The 20,906-nt window shown below is 36.6% G+C and overlaps 1 protein-coding gene across 1 annotated transcript in view; it reads right to left on the bottom strand.

Annotated features, from left to right (window-relative positions):
- Positions 1 to 20,906, bottom strand: part of RYR2 (ryanodine receptor 2) — a 535,211-nt gene that overhangs the window by 431,607 nt on the left and 82,698 nt on the right. The window contains exons 4-5 of the mRNA XM_068548931.1: positions 7,699 to 7,715; positions 143 to 157 (exon numbers count right to left, since the gene is read on the bottom strand). Of these exons, the coding sequence (XP_068405032.1) occupies positions 143 to 157; positions 7,699 to 7,715 (32 nt within the window). The remainder of the gene's footprint in view (positions 1 to 142; positions 158 to 7,698; positions 7,716 to 20,906) is intronic.

The raw sequence follows: 20,906 nt of genomic DNA on the forward strand, positions 1-20,906 counted from the left end.
ACTGAAATTTAAAAGTTTTGATTTAATTTTTAAAAACTTTAAAATGTGAAGAAAAGTGCCATGAATTCAAAAATTAAACATGAGTAACCAAACAAAAAACATACAAAGTATTACATATACAGCAGATGATCCAATGCCTTACCTTCATCATGAATTTCTGTAGGGGCATAAGGAAAAGAGAGAAAATATTAAATATACATTATTTCAAAGACATTTTAAAAGATCTTATTTTTAGACTCCACCATTCTAAATGGAGTTACATGAACAATAAACAAAAAAACATTCACTGTGTTGTCATAACAAAACTTAATATCAACTACATGCTAGAGAAAAGGTGTAGCAAGCAAAACTCTTTTTTAGAATGCTTTTACATTAGTTCTTTCTTTTCTGTGAAAACATGCTACTTGACTTTAATGCGTGATTCAATTTACAGCATATTTAAGCACCCAAAAACAGGTATAATCTTAAAATTGTACTCTGACAATGCTTTAAAAATTTTTTCATCTCATCTGTTGCATAAAAATGCAGTAATATAAACAGCAACCCAACTAACTTAAGTAGAAGTAGTGGATTAGAAACAGGTACGGTAGACCATCCATTAATATGCTGTGATGAGCTGCCCGTTATTTCATGCAAAAATGACAAAAGCAATTCCTTAGATACTACATATTGTGATATGTGAATTTCAAAGAAAAACCACAAAACTTTTCTCTTTTTCTCTTGACTCAGCCACTTCTCATGATTTACATTATAACAGCTTTTTTTCTCCTACAAAACATAATATGCACATATCAAACATAATATGTACATATCGATATATTCCTTCCTTTTTCTTTAGACCCATAAAGTTTCTTTGACTTCTTACTCCTGGGAGAGGTAAACAGATGAAAAAGAGCAAAGAAGGAAAAATGATATTATGTTTCCAAACTTAGGGCTGAATTTAGTTGTCAGGTACATACATGTAAGTCCTACAGAAGAAAAAATACACACATCCACATTAGTTTTAAAGAAAACAGCAAGGGAAAGTTTTCTAACATAGATGTTAAATACCACACTTGTTTCCCTGAAACATACATACATAGTAATATATGTATATTACTAACTGGCAATTCTATTATGATTGATTTTTTTCATTTTCAATATTATAATGTTAAGGAAAAACTGTAAAGAACCGTTTCATTCTCAGCTTAGAAAATACAGGCTGTGTAGTTACATTTTTGTAGCTAATATCCGTGGTAAATGGTATCAAGGAACTTTACTCCATGTTGATACTGACCAATCACACGCCTACCTGTGATCACTAGTGAAGCAGATATGACTGAGGCATTAGGGAAAATCATTTAAGCCTTAATTCAAAGAAAAACAAAAATCCAAAATTTTGCTACAGAAAATGGTTTATAATAGATACTTTCTTCATGAGATTTTTGGGTTTTTAACTGATTTAGGTTTTAGAGATTTTTCTTTCAGAAATGTCTTCAGCCTGATTTTGTCAGTTACCTAGGTTGAACTACTTTAGAATTGTAGAAAACAGGAAAAAAACGTCATTTAGCTACTGAGGTCTGCTCTTCATAATTTTTAGTTGTGTGTGAATACAGGATGAGCAAGTCACAGAGAAGAGTAATCTGCATACAGGATAAAATAAAATGAATACTGTAAATTAGCAAAAACTAAGATGGCCATCTATAGAATGAGAAAGAAGAGCAGATGTGACAGACACACATTATTTTCAAAAGACAATCAGGAACATGAAAGATTATTTGTGGCATTACTGACATTAACTTTTTGTACAAATCATCTATTGGTCCATCTATTTGGCTTATTACATTAGAAGATATTCAAAAGGGATCATTCAAGGGCAAAGAAGAAGTCAAAATACATTAATATATAAAGGAAAAATATATTATTTTAATCTCAACGTAAACACTGCTTAAGTATGATAAAGAGCAACAGAAAAAGAACGAAAATTAAAATCCTTTACAAGCTGGTGATGTGATAGGAAGAGAAAAGAAACTCATGCATGAAGATAAATATTGAAACAGCCTCAATTTAGGTGTAAAGCATTATCATTTTTATGCTTACAATAAGTTTAATAAAGGAAATCAATTATTTAAGAGCTAAAATTTCATTAGACAAGATACAGAGATGGATAATAATAAAGACAGAGTCCAGGCATGGTGCTTTCTGTCTTAGAAGAAATTTGGGCATGATAATCAATCAACACAGAAACACAAAAGTGGGAAATTTTAGTTCTTTAGGGTAAAACTGCAAGTGGCAGTAATTCAGTGTCCCAGGTTTAGGTGAATTACTTCAGAATGGACAACTCAGACGAAGCTTCAAATGTGAGCAAGAGCTGGGGACGTAAGCACCCCCCCCCCCATTATGCTAGACTAACATGAAAACCAGGAAGAGAAACAGCAATCCTTATGTTCTAACTCAAACAAAGATGGCCCTGGGAATCTAATGGATGGTAAAAAGAAGTAGAATTCTTTGGTTTATAAGCATATGTCACTTGATCTAGTAGATCTGAAAGCCCTAAGGGATTTTCTTAGCATATGCAAATAATTATGAGTAGAAAAACAAATCAAATAGCAATACTTTAGTCTGAAAATTATAATCAAACATCAGACATCAAGAGACTGTATAATTATATTCCATCTGTTACTGGTACAAAGAAAGATACAGAAATTGAGGTGATGTACAAACCTCCTCTACCATAATTTTGCCTTTCAGTTCAAACTTGGATTTTTTTCCACTGTTATTTCAGGTTTGTGAAATGACAACTGATTACAAAAATTAATTCCTCTATAAATGGACCTTTCTAAGAAGTTTTAAAAGAACCTTTGGTGAAATGTCTTCTTAAAAATTATATAGATAAGGAAATAGTAACAAAGCACCAAAATAAACATTTTGGGGCTACTTAAAAAAGAATTATCAAATAGGACAATCTGACAGACTAGGGCAAAATTTTGCCTCTGGAGTCCTAACATGAAGTTTCCACTGAGGCAGTGAAATGCCCTACTCTGCACACCAAATATCCATGAGATTTAAGCCTCTTTTGTCATCTTTTTTCTCCTTGTATCAAGATGCTAGGATTCTCCATAATCCTCCAGCTGGTCTTCTCTCCTTTGTGAGTGAGGATACATGTGGTAAATTTCATTATGTTGAGAAAAGGAAAAAATATTTCACCACTAGAGACTTGGGTTTGTTGGTGGCTTTTTTAAAATTAACCATGCTCCCCCAGAATTTTAGAGGGCAAAAGAAATTTAAGATTAACAATTCCAAGTTCCAAACATATATCAATATATACTATCTAATACCATATGTGGGTATATCTTTGTGAAAAACCTCAACAGTTTCTCTTATGATGAAGATATCCTATGTAAATGCTTAACTTTCTAAGACTTCCCCACTGAAAATACTCAAGACTGCACTGATTGACAGACATGTTGAGGGTAGGCCCAGAAAGCATCTAAAAGAGGGTTCCGCCTTTAGCCCATGAAAAAGCAATTATACATATAATGATACAGCCCATGGCAATGCTCTTGCATTACTCATATTAATGACCATCACTGGCAGCTAGTTATATGCGCATGCTGGTATTTTTTTTTTTAAGAATTCAGTATAATTTGGGGGCAGATTGGGAGCAACTGTTGTCTTTTTCAACCTATCAACAACTCTGTACAGATAGTGTCTAAATGGACTGTCTTTTCTCTCATGTGTAAGGGTCTGACATATAGATGTATATATAATTATCCAGTTCTTCTTTAGAAGGGTAAAGGAAAATAAACAATTCTGATAAGCTGCTATAAATCCTCATCTTTTATCTCTGTGACACATTTATAAATCACTGAGCTGCATGAATGCTTAAAACATGAAGTAGAAAAGCTATTGAGGGCTTTCTTCCTTTCCCACCTTTCTCTCAATCAAAAACCAACAAACTGATCTCGACGGAGAGTATGTGGATCATAATGACCTGAGGACCTATAAAGCCTGCCCTATACTCAGAGCACCACCTACCTAGAAAAAATTGTCTTTATCAGGATATAGAAGATTCTGTATATTTTTTTCAAAACCATTTCAAACATGATTGAATCTTGATAACATGAGAGCACTTCATAGACCCTCACATCATAGTAGCTGCACGAAAAAATGCATTATTAAAACTACTCTCAGTTATAAACATTTGAAAGGATTTTGTATTTTAATAATTCCAACAGCATCAACATATGTTTTAATATGTATGAGACATCATTTGGTCTACAGACAATGCTTCATATACAACAATATGACAATGTTTTCCATCCCTTTATTGTCCCCAGCTCCATCCATGACTGCAATCCCAGGCCTCCGTGTTAGAAACCAATGCTAGAGGTTAGGGGGCTAAAGGGCTGAGGGTGGAGTAGATGGAAATAACAATTCATCACGTTTTAATCCAGAACTCACAAATGTTATTCTCTCTTGAAGTACGAAGAGCAGCATTTGATTACTCAATGAGCTCTTGATTAAACACAAATGCCCAAAGGTGCTCAAAGAGACACTGGAAAACAGCTAGAGAGTGGAAGGAAGGGAGGAGGAGGGGGGAGAGAGAGAGAGATTGACTGATGTGTGATGAAGTTTCCAGAATGATGCTATGAGAAAATTTATAAAGAAGCAAATCTAATTTTCAATATATTTAAGTTTTATAAGGCTTCTAAAAGTCTCAATCTAGGGTTGTCACCTGTGTTCTGTAGACAAGCAAATATAACGGGGTGTTGAAATAGAACACCTGTTTCAGAACAAGGTAATGGCAAATACTCTCATATTCCAAACCACACTGTGATACCACCCAGACAGGGACACCAAAGCAGGTGGCTGAAAATCCAACTGCTGCCCTAAGCTGGCCCCCAGCTCCAGTCTATCAGGAGAGGTTGGAGAGCAAAGAGGTGGTTTCTTAGAGAGAGGTGTTGGTTGGCTTGGAGTTCTGTTTCCCCAGAGCTTGCCCTCAGCTCAAGCCTAGAGAGGGTGGCTTCAGGGATACCTGTGTCCCAGCAGAGTAACGTGACAACTGGGAAGTGACCACACTGCCAAGAGCAAATGGGGGCCACACTAGACGGAGCCAGCCTGGGACTGTCTCCAATGCCACCAAGAGACCAGGGATGAGGAAGTAATCACCACTGATCAGCTAGAGGACGGGGCATGTGGATGCAGCAAGAGAAACCCAGCTCAGAGGTTTCCGGTGACGGAGTCTCCACCAGTCACCTCCCAACTACCCAGAGAGAAAGCTGAAAACACCTGACCAGCCCGATGAATGACAGGTTCATCAAAGAAGACTTGCCTGCCAACTTTCCTCTTCTCCTTGCCAGGACACCCTGAGAGGGTCAGAAGCCGCAGGCAATGCGCAGGCGCGCGCGCGTGCGTGCGTGCGTGTGTGTGTGTGTGTGTGTGTGTGTGTGTGGAAACTGGCAGAGGGCAGTGAGATGCAGATTCCTCCCTACCCCCCACCCCCTCCAGGCTCCTGCCGGGAGAGGCCTGAGCTGTCCCAGACCCTTAACTAGAATTAACATCAAGCGTGCTCCACTACACAGGACTGGGTATTTTAATTACTGAAATGAGACTTGTGTGACTTGAAATGGCTGGGGGCGGGCGGTGTTTCATTGTCTATGAGAAAACATAGAACCCATCGTAATTTAACCCAGGGCACACAGGAGAATGAGCCCCCAGAGAAGGTAGGTAGGCAGGGGATTAAACGGTTTTCTGTTACCCTTCAAGTAACAGAAAAAGGTAACAAATTCTACCTGTGACAGTAGACTTTCAAACTCCTTACGGCAAGCGCATAAGGTTTGACCTACACGGGTCTTCAAAGAAAGAAACAGCTCAAGTCTAAAATTTACTGAGACCTATACATATAGTGATTATCAGTTACCTAGAGCAAATCCAGCTGGATATTTTCACTACATGATATCTCAGTGAAGGTACATTTCAGCATTGATATGTCTTATCATTAACATAACAGTAATATTTTAGAACCAGAAAGGGCTAGCCCAGATTCTAATTCTATAAACAAGGAGACGAATGCCCACAAATAGCTGACATAGGTTACGAAGTGAGTCACAGAGCTAAACTGCATTACTGTCAGCTCAATGTTACCTCCAATACTTTCGCAGAACTAGAAAGCAATCTCTAAGGTAAAGCTTTGCAAATAAACCTACTAAGAATAAATTTTGAGATGAGAAATTCCTATGAAAATGAGAGGGAGAAAATCCACATAGCAAGGCACTTCAAAAAAGCAACCAAATGCAGGGGAAAGAATGGGGATACTTCTAGACAGTGGTAGAAAGGGGGTTTATTCATTTAAATATTCTATTTCCAAAGGAATTAAAGTGGCTTGAGTGGTTGGCTCAAGAACTACTGACTTGGATACAGCACAGGAATACTGGAAGGGAAGTGAAGGGATAAAAAGATGAGACAGGGACTTCTTTGAGGATGGCTAATCTTGGGGAAGGAGCACAAAATGGTGAAACACATGTTCTTAGAAACAGGTTTCCATTCCCAAGACAAGAATTCGGATCAGAATTTTAACTAGAGGCAGAGAAGAGAGGAAATTTCAAAATGAAAGAGTTGAACAAAATTAATAATAGCTTAGTTATGAAGAAACAGATGATGAATTAAAATTATTTCCAGAGTTATAACATAGAAGTAGTAGCTCTTAAAAATCCATACATGGGTGTCATCATCATGGAAATGGTAAATTTAATAAACAAAACGTTCCTTAAGTATAAAGGGCTGAAAGAAGTTTGGGAAACAGGGCAAGTGTTTGGGAAACACAAGTGAAAGGCTACTGAAAAGACAGCAAAAGTCTCAAGGTGTTGCCTCAGGGGAACTGCATCCCAGAATCAGGGAAAATAATGAAAGTAAAATGAAGCCATCAGGTAATCCAGTATTTGCTGATTCATCATATTAAGTCACAGGGCAAATAAGAACAAAACAACACAAGAGTGAAGGGCCTCACTGTTTTGCACACTTGGGGAAAAAAGTGGATCGGGGACATCAATGTTGGTGAAACTCTAATTTCCATTCAGAATTACAAGGAGTTCAGAATTAGAAGGATCTTTCCCTTTCCCTCTGTCCCCCTCCCTCCCTCCCTTCCTCCCTCTCTCTCAATAGTTGAAGAAACTGAGACCAAGAATAGTAACTTAATTTGGCCACATCACACACTTTGTCACACTGTTGGTCTCCAAATTAGCCTCCAGAATCCTGCAACTGTTAACTTTCTTCATGATATTTTCTCATTCACCTTCTTTTTAAGATTGTATGACTATGTATAAAGGCTTTTTCTATAGCACATGGAAAAATGTGAGAGCTAAGCAGTAGGATTCTAAGATTAAACAGTCAAGATTTTTCAGTAAAAGATACACAATATTAATAATAAAAGCCTTCTCATTGACCAGAAGCCTATCATAATGATAAAGCCGATTACATAGAGACTATAATGTTCCAGGGATAGAGAATATTTTAATAGATTCCATTTCAGGAGAAGAAAACTAGAAACTTATAAAGGTTCTAACTGGAGACTGGTAAAATATGTGTTGATTACAACAGAGCAGTTATTTTGAATTCTCAGTACCAGCCACACTAGGAAGCAAAACAAAGATTAGAGGCAACAGCAAACATGCACCCGTTTATATCACAATCTTTTTGTAAATACGTGGAAACACATACCCATTTTTTCACATCAACTTTCTGTGGAAAGAAAAAGCCAAAATAGTAACAGGCAAACAAATAAGTAGCTAGCAAGGTTTTAATTACTGTCATTTAAATAAATTGAAATGTGGTCCCTGCACCAAAACCTACTTCCAATTCTGAAGGATACGAAACAGTATCCAAACTTTTAATTAATAACATTTAATCTCCTCAAACAAACAAACAAACAAACGTTTTCAATTAATTTAGGAATCAGAACTTCAAAAGGCATTAGGCTGAATATGTACCAGGTACATGAAATAACAATAATCTAATATATTCAAAAGCAAACGTGAACATTTACCTAATTCTCAAACCTACAGGCCTTTGATTTAGGAACCACTATTCTCCTCTAACTATAAAAATGTATTTAACGAAAAAGATCTGTTTAGAAATACAGCAATAATTTATAGAAATAACTATAAATCTCTGATGAAATAGAAGTAAAATTTCTCTTAGCCCAATCTTTCTAGCATTATATAAATGTTCACAGTATAACAAAAGGCATGCTTTGCCAAATAATTCTGAAGCTGCATCAGAATCCAAGTATTGTTTAAAATGTAGTTATTAATGAATGCATGTTAGTCTCATAACCATTATATGACTCTTTAAAAATTAAGTGAATATAATTATATCCAAAGCGTAAAACAGAACAAATAAAAAGCCATATGTCAACAACGACTGCCTCTGCAAGGCCCTAAGATTCCTAGCAAATCAATCAGAATTTAAAAATCTCAACACTGAGGGATATACTCTCTCTCTAAGGTAAGTTTCCATAACCAACCTCCCTTCTTTAGCACATATGATTGGGGGTCAGTGAAACTTGAGGTTTGCTTCAGACTCTTCACGCATTTACGTTTACTTGCAATTTTTTTTTCTTTAGAAAATTCATTAATCAGGTCCAAAGCTCATGCTACTTCGCCATAACTAAGAATCTCCACTCCTTAGTAAACAAGCTTCAAGAAGGAAATGTGCATAAGATGCATATACATTGTGATTACTTTTTAAATGCTATAAAGTGATATAAAAATATCAACCTAAATATACAGGTGGGATTGTTTTGAAGGCCCAGGGAGATTCAATAGATTCAACAGATTACTTACAACAGAGCATTTTGGCTTCATCAATAATTTATTTAGTCTTCAGAAAAATCTCTTCTAAGCCTACCCCCAACCTCTGAATTTACAAACACATTGTTACTTAAGAAAGAACACTTTACTGAATGGAAAGCCCTGGTTTTCACTGTAAGTCTTCAAGATATTTAGCTGTTATCCAAAGCTCAAGTCCTCATTTTAAGCATGAACCTATTAAAGTGATGAATCTATTTCTTTAGATCCTGGGGCAGAGAAACAATTTAGTCAAGTCCAGTATAATATAATTATCATTCACTTTTCTACCTTTAAAAGGACAAATTCTTATATTTATTCTCTTCCATGAAAAATAACTTAAGGAAATGTGAAATGATTTCCCTTTCATGTTTATCAGGAAACCAGGATATGCCATGCTTTTTCAATGATTAACAAAGACATTCTATTATCCCATCATTATTTTCACATCAAAATGTTAAACATACACACACACACACATTTGCATCAGTGCAAAGATAAAGTGTTGTGGGATTTTCCTAGAAGAAAGAGAAATTGTAATCAAGAGTCATAGTTCCTAGAATTAGTAACAGAAGCTCTTTAATGATCTATATTACAAAAGTGAAACTTTTTTAAGCAGCAAGAATTAGCAATAATATAACAGACTCAGTATCCAAATACCCAAAGAAAGGCTTAGCAACAGCATGTGCTGGGGGTGAATTTTCAGCTAAACATAGAAGACAAGACAAATGGTCAACAGAGTTAAAACACGGATAAAGTACAATAAAGTTGTAATTATGCATAAGCGATGTAGAGCAATTTCATGACACGTCTCTTATGAATGTTAACAAGAATTATTTAATTAAATGCCTGCAAACAGTGGAGAATGATTTATATGAAGCTAATCAAGGAAGGGAAATACAAAGCTCACAATGAACTTGACCAATTTTATAATTTAAACAGTTACCAAATCCATAAAGCATATAAGACAAATGAGTACTTATTCCAATAATTTTTTATCCAAGTATGTGGGATTTTTAAAAAACATACTGATTCCATTAATTTAGAGAAAATAAATATTTTACCATCTGTAGGAAACTGCATTAAAAATTTAAGACCAACAAATGAGCAACCTTATTTTCAAATAAAAACACAATTTCCATTAAGGAAAATAAAACAGTCATTTAAATAGCAACTTGACTAAGCAGAGAGGACAGAAGTTAAGAACATAATGCAAAAGTAATTAATTATAAATTATATCATATGAAAGGTGGAACATTCACATGACATCTCCATTTTTGTATTCATATTTTAATCAATATGTACATTTAATTAGTATATTTTAATAATTTTAAACATATTTAATTAATATAGAAGTTATAAATTAGGGCACAAAACATGAACTATTCCATACCTATAAAAATGAGTTTGGTTGCTTCTTTCAAGTTGCTTATTTTACTGTTTAAGGTAAAGAATGTTATTATTATTAAATCTATAGGTCATATAAGTAAGAAGTTACTATGTGACAGGCTTGGAGCTGAACACTTTACATGTAATCTTATTGACTGCATTTTATACATGAGGAAACAAATGACATATAAATGTGCTACACACTTTCCTCAACAACAACAACAAAGTTGTTGGAAAAAAAGGATGGAGCTTGATCTTGAAATTGGGTCTTTAACTTCAAATCCCCACTCTCGTAAGCTCTACTATGTATGCCAAAACCAAGATACATCATCTTTTTTCTTTTGTTTCAGATTTTTAGTCTCTATTTAATTTGGAATTATTCACCAGCCTATTTCTTATGGTAAGTGCCACCTAATACAATGTGTTAACGTCAAGATAAGAGAATGTAAAATGAACCTAGAGATTCTTATGATATCGAACATGTTATTTAGTTTCAGTTATTCAAACTGCATGTCTGGTTTTTCACATAGATAAATTTCTAGATAACTACGACACAACAATAAAACATCCAACATAAAGTTTTTAATATCAAGGCATAACATAAGAAAAGTAATTGAAATATTTAATACATACATTACCCTGCTAAGGTTTTTAAAATAATAAATTAGAGAAAAGTGAAAAACAAAATCTACTCTACCCTATAAGTAATTCTCCACCACACATGTTGTTTATTATTAAGATTAGGGGGTAAAACTTGAAAAATTTGCACACTGTGTTCCAGGATTCAAAATATAATGAAGTCGTTTCAATTTTCTAAAAGTAAAACTATGATTTGGAGGGCCCACATTTTTAATAAATACAAATTCAGAAAAATATATAAATCATGAGTATATAGCTTCACAAAATTGTACTAGCAAATAAACCCATGTAATCATCACCCAGATCTAAAAACAGGACAGAACCTACAACCTAGAAGCTGCCTTCATGCTCTCTCCAAACTTAACTATTATTCTATCACCATTAATTACTTTTCTAATTTGGAAATACAGACTATGTTCTCTTTTTATCTACTTCCTTTAGCTGACATTAGGTTTGTAAGATTTCTCACATTGTCGCATGTAGCAGTAATTAATTCATTTTCCCTGCTTATCATATTCCATGGTATGAATATGTCACAATTTATTTATCCATTCAACAGTTGAACATTTGGGTTGTTTCCTGCTTAGGGCTATTACAAGTAATTCTACGGTGAATATTCTTGTATATATCTTTTGGTGAATATAGGAATATATATCTATTGGGTATATACCAGGAGTGGAATTCCTTGGTCATGGATTTATAAATATTTAGCTATAGTAGATACTGCCAAAGAGATTTCTAAAGCAGTGGTATACATTTAACTGTCATCAGGAGTGTATGAGTTTCACTTGATTCACATCTTGCCAATACTTCTAGTCTTTTAAATTTTAGATCTTCTGGTGGGTGTGTAGTAATACCTCATCACAGTTTTCATCTGCATTTCTCTGAAGCCTACTATGATGAAGCATTTTTCCATATGCTTTGGATATTTTGAATATATCTGCTGTTAAGAAGTATTTGTTCAAGTCTTTTACCCATTTTTTACTATTAGGTTGTCTATTTTTGTTCGGACTGATTTCCCAGAATTGTTTATATTTTTCAAGTATTCTCTCCCAGTCTGTGTCCTGTCCTTTCCATCTCTTAATGGTAACTCTGATGACAGACATTCTTAGTTTTGGTACAATTTCTCCATCTTTTCCTTCATTGCTGGTGCTTTTTGTCCTGAAAAGATCCTTCTACATTATTTTTGAGAAAATTTATTATCTTAACTCTTACCTGAGACCTCAGTCTGTTTGGTATTGGTTTTCTGGGTATATGGTGATAGGGAGGGAATTCAGATTCATTTTCCCCCTCATTTAGCTGTTCAGTTGACCTTGAACCATTTACAAAAAGATAATTCTTGCCTCCACTGTACTGCATTGCCACCTCTGTCATAAATCAAGTTACTAACATGTGGAGTTATCTATGAACTCTCTTCTATTTTGGCCTATTTTTCTATGCCTGTGCTAATACCACACTATCCTAACCACTGTTCCATCAGAATAAGTTTTGATATCTGGTAGCCAAAGGCCCCAACTTTGTTCTTTTCTTCAATATTATATTTGTTAATATTGACCCTCTCTATTTCCTATAATCAGAATAGACATAAATTTTCATGCACACAAAAAGAAAACCTGCTGAGATTTTGATTGAGATTGCATTGATCAACAGATCAATTTGGAGAGAGCTGCCATCTTTATAATACTCAGCCTTCCAACACTGTATATCCCTCTTTTTTTTAGGTCAACCTTTAATTTCCTTCAAAATCCTTTTCAATTTTCTATGGAAAGGTTTATATATCTTTCATTAGAATTATTCCTAGGTACATGATGTTGTATTATACCAATATAAGTAGACTCACTTAGAAATTTTTATTTTATGTTTGTTTTTTGCTAATATATAGAAATGTAACTGACAATTTATACTGAGTTCTAACTTTACTAAATTCACTTTTTAATTCTAATAGTGCCCACCTTCGCCCCTTTAACATTACACTAAAATAATTCAATATTTCACTGGTTTTCCATTTTACAGATAGCGTCTATCAGATTAAAGAGTTCCCTACATTACAAATTTACAATAAATGATTTATTTTTTAAATGTTTTAAAAGTATCAATTAAAGTATGTAATCTTTCCCTTTATGTCTTTTAATATGGAGAAAGACATTAATCACTTTCATGAACACATTAGCTTCTGTTGAATCCCACCTTAGTTATAATATGCTATTGATTTTGTACATCCATAAATTTGGTTTGCTAGTATTTTGTAGAGAATTTCTGCATCTATGACCTTGACGAATATTAGTGTACAACATTTTTTCTGGCAAGGCCTTTCTCATGGTTTAGGACCATGGTTATGCTGACATCATAAAATTAGTTGAGAAGGATTCTGCAAGAGGTTAAGATTGGTATTACTGCTTTCTCAAATGTTTGCTGGAATTGACCAGAGAAGCCATCTGGGCCTGTACTTCTTTGTGGTAATGCTTCTTTTTCTAATAGTCAGTACTTAATTTTTTTAAATATTTTTAAACTGAGATATAATTGACATATAACTTTATATTAGATGAATGATTTGATATTTCCATATATTGTGAAATGATCATTACAATAAGTCAAGTTAACATCCATAACCACACGTACTTTCAATTATTTTTGTGATGAGAACTTTTAAGATCTACTATCTTAGCAACTTTCAAATATACAATACAGTGTTATTACCTACAATAATCATGCTGTATATTATATCCCCCGGGCTTATTAATTTCTTAACTGGAAGATTGTATCTTGTGACCACCTTCACCCATTTTGCCTCTCCTACACCCTGCCTCTGCAACCACCAATCTGTTCTCTGTAACTATGGGTTCAGTTTGTTTGTTTGTTTGTTTGTTTGTTTTTCAGATTCCACATAAAAGTGAAATTATATAGTATTTGTCTTCCTCTGTTTCACTTGTCTCACTTAGCATAATCCTTTCAAGGTCCATCCATGTTGTCAAAAATGGTAAGATTTATTCCTTTTTATGGCTGTATAATATTCCGTTGCACGTATATGCCACATTTATTTTTACCCATTCATCCATTGATATACACTTAGGTTGCTTCCACATCTTGGCTATTGAAAATAATGCTGCGATAAATATGGGGGGGCATATATCTTTCCAAGTTAGTGTTTTCATGTCCTTTGGATAAACAGCTGGAAGTGGAATTTCTGGATCATATGATAGTTCAATTTTAGTTTTTTGCGGACCCTCCATACTGCTTTCTGTAGTGGCTGCATGAATTTACATCCCCATAAACAGAGCACAAGGATTCTCTTCTCTCCACGTCCTTGCCAACACTTGTTATCTCTTGGATTTTTGATTATAGTCATACAAAAGGTGTACAATTATATTTCACCGAGGTTTTTTTTTTTTTAAACATCTTTATTGAAGTATAATTGCCTTACAATGGTGTGTTAGCTTCTGCTTTATAACAAAGTGAATCAGTTATACATATACAATATGTTCCCATTTCTCTTCCCTCTTGCATCTCCCTCCCTCCCACCCTCCCCATCCCACCCCTCTAGGTGGTCACAAAGCACCGAGCTGATCTCCCTGTGCTATGCGGCTGCTTCCCACTAGTTATCTATTTTACATTTGGTAGTGTATATATGTCCATGACACTCTCTTACCCTGTCACATCTCACCCCACCCCCTCCCCATATCCTCAAGTCCATTCTCTAGTAGGTCTGTGTCTTTATTCCCGTCTTGCCACTAGGTTCTTCATGGCCTTTTTTTTTTTTTTTTCCCTTAGATTCCGTATATATGTATTAGCATACTGTATTTGTTTTTCTCTTTCTGACTTACTTCACTCTGTATGACAGACTCTAACTCCATCCACCTCATTACAAATACCTCCATTTCATTTCTTTTTATGGCTGAGTAATATTCCATTGTATATATGTCCCACATCTTCTTTATCCATTCATCTGTCGATGGACATTTAGGTTGCTTCCATGTCCTGGCTATTGTAAATAGAGCTGCAATGAACATTTTGGTACATGACTCTTTTTGACCTATGGTTTTCTCAGGGTATATGCCCAGTAGTGGGATTGCTGGGTCGTATGGTAGTTCTATTTGTAGTTTTTTAAGGAACCTCCATACTGTTCTCCATAGTGGCTGTATCAATTTACATTCCCACCAACAGTGCAAGAGTGTTCCCTTTCCTCCACACCCTCTCCAGCATTTATTGTTTCTAGATTTTTTGATGATGGCCATTCTGACCGGTGTGAGATGATATCTCATTGTAGTTTTGATTTGCATTTCTCTAATGATTAATGATGTTGAGCATTCTTTCATATGTCTGTAGGCCATCTGTGTATCTTCTTTGGAGAAATGTCTATTTAGGTCTTCTGCCCATTTTTGGATTGGGTTGTTCGTTTTTTTGTTATTGAGCTGCGTGAGCTGCTTGTAAATCTTGGAGATTAGTCCTTTGTCAGTTGCTTCATTTGCAAATATTTTCTCCCATTCTGAAGGTTGTCTTTTGGTCTTGTTTATGGTTTCCTTTGCTGTGCAAAAGCTTTTAAGTTTCATTAGGTCCCATTTGTTTATTTGTGTTCTTATTTCCATTTCTCTGGGAGCTGGGTCAAACAGAATCTTGCTGTGATGTATGTCATAGAGTGTTCTGCCTATGTTTTCCTCTAAGAGTTTGATAGTGTCTGCCCTTACACTTAGGTCTTTAATCCATTTTGAGTTTATTTCTGTGCATAGTGTCAGGGAGTGTTCTAATTTCATACTTTTACATGTATCTGTCCAATTTTCCCAGCACCACTTATTGAAGAGGCTGTCTTCTCTCCACTGTATATGCTTGCCTCCTTTATCAAAGATAAGGTGACCATATGTGTGTGGGTTTATCTCTGGGCTTTCTATCCTGTTCCATTCATCTATATTTCTGTTTTTGTGCCAGTACCAGACTGTCTTGATTACTGAAGCTTTGTAATATAGTCTGAAGTCAGGGAGCCTGATTCCCCCAGCTCCATTTTTCGTTCTCAAGATTGCTTTGGCTATTTGGGGTCTTTTGTGTTTCCATACAAATTGTGAAATTTTTTGTTCTAGTTCTGTGAAAAATGCCAGTGGTAGTTTGATAGGGATTGCATTGAATCTGTAGATTGCTTTGGGTAGTAGAGTCATTTTCACAATGTTGATTCTTCCAATCCAGGAACATGGTATATCTCTCCATCTATTTGTATCATCTTTAATTTCTTTCATCAGTGTCTTATAATTTTCTGCATACAGGTCTTTTGTCTCCTTGGGTAGGTTTATTCCTAGATATTTTATTCTTTTTGTTTCAATGGTAAACGGGAGTGTTTTCTTAATTTCACTTTCAGATTTTTCATCATTAGTGTATAGAAATGCAAGAGATTTCTGTGCATTTATTTTGTATCCTGCTACTTTACCAAATTCATTGATTAGCTCTAGGAGTTTTCTGGTAGCATCTTTAGGATTCTCTATGTATAGTATCATGTCATCTGCAAATAGTGACAGCTTTACTTCTTCTTTTCCGATTTGGATTCCCTTTATTTCTTTGTCTTCTCTGATTGCTGTGGCTAACACTTCCAGAACTATGTTGAATAATAGTGGTGAGAGTGGGCAACCTTGTCTTGTTCCTGATCTTAGTGGAAATGGTTTCAGTTTTTCACCATTGAGGACAATGTTGGCTGTGGGTTTGTCATATATGGCCTTTATTATGTTGAGGAAAGTTCCCTCTATGCCTACTTTCTGCAGGGCTTTTATCATAAATGGGTGTTGAATTTTGTCGAAAGCTTTCTCTGCATCTATTGAGATGATCATATGGTTTTTCTCCTTCAATTTGTTACTATGGTGTATCACATTGTTTGATTTGCCTATGTTGAAGAATCCTTGCATTCCTGGGATAAACCCCACTTGATCATGGTGTATAATCCTTTTAATGTGCTGTTGGATTCTGTTTGCTAGTATTTTGTTGAGGATTTTTGCATCTATGTTCATCAGTGATATTGGCCTGTAGTTTTCTTTCTTTGTGACATCTTTGTCTGGTTTTGGTATCAGGGTGATGGTGGCCTCGTAGAATGAGTTTGGGAGTGTTCCTCCCTCTGCAATATTTTGGAAGAGTTTGAGAAGGATAGGTGTTAGCTCTTCTCTAAATGTTTGATAGAATTCGCCTGTGAAGCCATCTGGTCCTGGGCTTTTGTTTGTTGGAAGGTTTTTAATCACAGTTTCAATTTCAGTGCTTGTGATTGGTCTGTTCATATTTTCTATTTCTTCCTGGTTCAGTCTCGGCAGTTTGTGCATTTCTAAGAATCTGTCCATTTCTTCCAGGTTGTCCATTTTATTGGCATAGAGTTGCTTGTAGTAATCTCTCATGATCTTTTGTATTTCTGCAGTGTCAGTGGTTACTTCTCCTTTTTCATTTCTAATTCTATTGATTTGAGTCTTCTCCCTTTTTCTCTTGATGAGTCTGGCTAATGGTTTATCAATTTTGTTTATCTTCTCAAAGAACCAGCTTTTAGTTTCATTGATTTTTGCTATTGTTTCCTTCATTTCTTTTTCATTTATTTCTGACCTAATCTTTATGATTTCTTTCCTTCTGCTGGCTTTGGGGTTTTTTTGTTCTTCTTTCTCTAATTGCTTCAGGTGCAAGGTTAGGTTGTTTATTCGAGCTGTTTCCTGTTTCTTGAGGTAGGCTTGTATTGCTATAAACTTCCCTCTTAGCACTGCTTTTGCTGCGTCCCATAGGTTTTGGGTTGTCGTATCTCCATTGTCATTTGGTTCTAGGTATTTTTTGATTTCCCCTTTGATTTCTTCAGTGATCACTTCGTTATTAAGTAGTGTATTGTGTAGCCTCCATGTGTTTGTATTTTTTACAGATCTTTTCCTGTAATTGATATCTAGTCTCATAGCGTTGTGTTCGGAAAAGATACTTGATAGGATTTCAATTTTCTTAAATTTACCAAGGCTTGATTTGTGACCCAATATATGATCTATCCTGGAGAATGTTCCATGAGCACTTGAGAAAAATGTGTATTCTGTTGTTTTTGGGTGGAATGTCCTATAAATATCAATTAAGTCCATCTTGTTTAATGTATCATTTAAAGCTTGTGTTTCCTTATTTATTTTCATTTTGGATGATCTGTCCATTGGTGAAAGTGGGGTGTTAAAGTCCCCTACTATGATTGTGTTGCTGTCGATTTCCCCTTTTATGGCTGTTAGTATTTGCCTTATGTATTGAGGTGCTCCTATGTTGGGTGCATAAATATTTACAATTGTTATACCTTCCTCTTGGATCGATCCCTTGATCATTATATAGTGTCCTTCTTTGTCTCTTGTAATAGTCTTTATTTTAAAGTCTATTTTGTCTGATATGAGAATTGCTACTCCAGCTTTCTTTTGATTTCCATTTGCATGGAATATCTTTTTCCATCCCCTCACTTTCAGTCTGTATGTGTCTCTAGGTCTGAAGTGGGTCTCTTGTAGACAGCATATATATGGGTCTTGTTTTTGTATCCATTCAGCCAGCCTGTGTCTTTTGGTGGGAGCATTTAATCCATTTACATTCAAGGTAATTATCGATATGTATGTTCCTATTCCCATTTTCTTAAATGTTTTGGGTTTGTTATTGTAGGTGTTTTCCTTCTCTTGTGTTTCTTACCTAGAGAAGTTCCTTTAGCATTTGCTGTAAAGCTGGTTTGGTGGTGCTGAACTCTCTCAGCTTTTGCTTGTCTGTAAAGGTTTTAATTTCTCCATCACATCTGAATGAGATCCTTGCTGGGTCGAGTAATCTTGGTTGTAGGTTTTTCTCCTTCATCACTTTAAATATGTCCTGCCAGTCCCTTCTGGCTTGCAGAGTTTCTGCTGAAAGATCAGATGTTAACCTTATGGGGATTCCCTTGTGTGTTATTTGTTGTTTTTCCCTTGCTGCCTTTAATATGTTTTCCTTATACTTAATTTTTGACAGTTTGATTAATATGTGTCTTGGCGTGTTTCTCCTTGGGTTTATCCTGTATGGGACTCTCTGTGCTTCCAGGACTTGATTAACTATTTCCTTTCCCATATTAGGGAAGTTTTCAACTATAATCTCTTCAAATATTTTCTCAGTCCCTTTCTTTTTCTCTTCTTCTTCTGGGACCCCTATAATTCGAATGTTGGTGCGTTTAATGTTGTCCCAGAGGTCTCTGAGACTGTCCTCAGTTCTTTTCATTCTTTTTTCTTTATCCTGCTCTGCAGTAGTTATTTCCACTATTTTATCTTCCAGGTCACTTATCCGTTCCTGTGCCTCAGTTATTCTGCTATTGATCCCTTCTAGAGAATTTTTAATTTCATTTATTGTGTTTTTCATCATTGCTTGGTTCCTCTTTAGTTCTTCTACGTCCTTGTTAAATGTTTCTTGCATTTTGTCTATTCTATTTCCAAGATTTTGGATCATCCTTACTATCATTATTCTGAATTCTTTTTCAGGTAGACTACCTATTTCCTCTTCATTTGTTAAGTCTGGTGTGTTTTGACCCTGCTCCTTCATCTGCTGTGTGTTTTTCTGTCGTCTCATTTTGCTTATCTTACTGTGTTTGGGGTCTCCTTTTCACAGGTTGCAGGTTCGTAGTTCCTGTTGTTTTTGGTATCTGTCCCCAGTGGCTAAGGTTGGTTCAGTGGGTTGTGTAGGCTTCCTGGTGTAGGGAACTAGTGCCTGAGCTCTGGTGGATGAGGCTGGATCTTGTCTTTCTGGTGGGCACGTCCACGTCTGGTGGTGTATTTTGGGGTGTCTGTGGCCTTATTATGATTTTAGGCAGCCTCTCTGCTAATGGATGGGGCTGTGTTCCTGTCTTGCTAGTTGTTTGGCATAGGGTGTTCAGCACTGTAGCTTGCTGGTCATTGAGTGAAGCTGGGTCTTGATGTTGAGATGGAGATCTCTGAGAGATTTTTGCTGTTTGGTATTACGTGGAGCTGGGAGGTCTCTTGTGGACCAGTGTCCTGAAGTTGGCTCTCCCACCTCAGAGGCACGGCCCTGATGCCTGGCTGGAGCATCAAGAGCCTTTCGTCCACACGGCTCAGAGTGAAAGGGAGAAAAAATAGAAAGAAAGAAAGAAAGAGGCTATAATATAGTGAAATAAAATAAAGCTATTATAAAGCAAAGCTATACAGACAAAATCTCACCCAGAAGCATATACATATACACTCACAAAAAAAGGAAAAGGGGAAAAATTAATATATCCTGCTCCGAAAGTCCACCTCCTGAATTTGGGATGATTCGTTGTCTATTCAGGTATTCAACAGATGCAGGCACATCAAGTTGTTTGTGGAGTTTTAATCCGCTGCTTCTGAGGCTGCTGGGAGAGATTTCCCCTTCTCTTCTCTGTTCGCACAGCTCCTGGGGATCAGCTTTGGATTTGGACCCGCCTCTGCGTGTAGGTCGCCTCAAGGCATGTGTTCTTCGCTCAGACAGGACGGGGTTAAAGGAGCAGCTGCTTCGGGGGCTCTGGCTCACTCAGGCCGGGGGGAGGGAGCGGTACAGAGGAGGCGGGGCAAGCCTGCGGCGTCAGAGGCCGGCGTGACGTTGCACCAGCCTGAGGCGCGCAGTGCGTTCTCCTGGGGAAGTTGTCCCCGGATCACGGGACCCTGGCAGTGGTGGGCTGCGCAGGCTCCCGGGAGGGGCGGTGTGGAGAGTGACCTGTGCTCGCACACAGGATTTTTGGGGGTGGCAGCAGCAGCCCCAGCGTCTCACGCCCGTCTCTGGGGTCCACGCTGATAGCCGCGTCTCGCGCCAGTCTCTGGAGTTCGTTTAGGCGGCGCTCTGAATCCCCTCTCCTTGCGCGCCGTGAAACAAAGGCAAGAAAAAGTCTCTTGCCTCTTCGGCAGCTGCAGACTTTTTCCCGGTCTCCCTCCCAGCCAGCTGTGGTGCGCTAACGCCTTCAGGCTGTGTTCACGCTGCCAACCCCAGTCCTCTCCCTGCGATCCGACCGAAGCTGAGCCTCAGCTCCCAGCCCTGCCCGCCCCGGCAGGTGAGCAGACAAGCCTCTCCGGCTGCTGAGTGCTGCTCGGCGCCGAGCCTCTGTGCGGGAATCTCTCC

Source organism: Eschrichtius robustus, chromosome 7 (assembly GCF_028021215.1).
Source record: "Eschrichtius robustus isolate mEscRob2 chromosome 7, mEscRob2.pri, whole genome shotgun sequence".
NCBI classification, from domain to species: Eukaryota; Metazoa; Chordata; class Mammalia; order Artiodactyla; family Eschrichtiidae; genus Eschrichtius; species Eschrichtius robustus.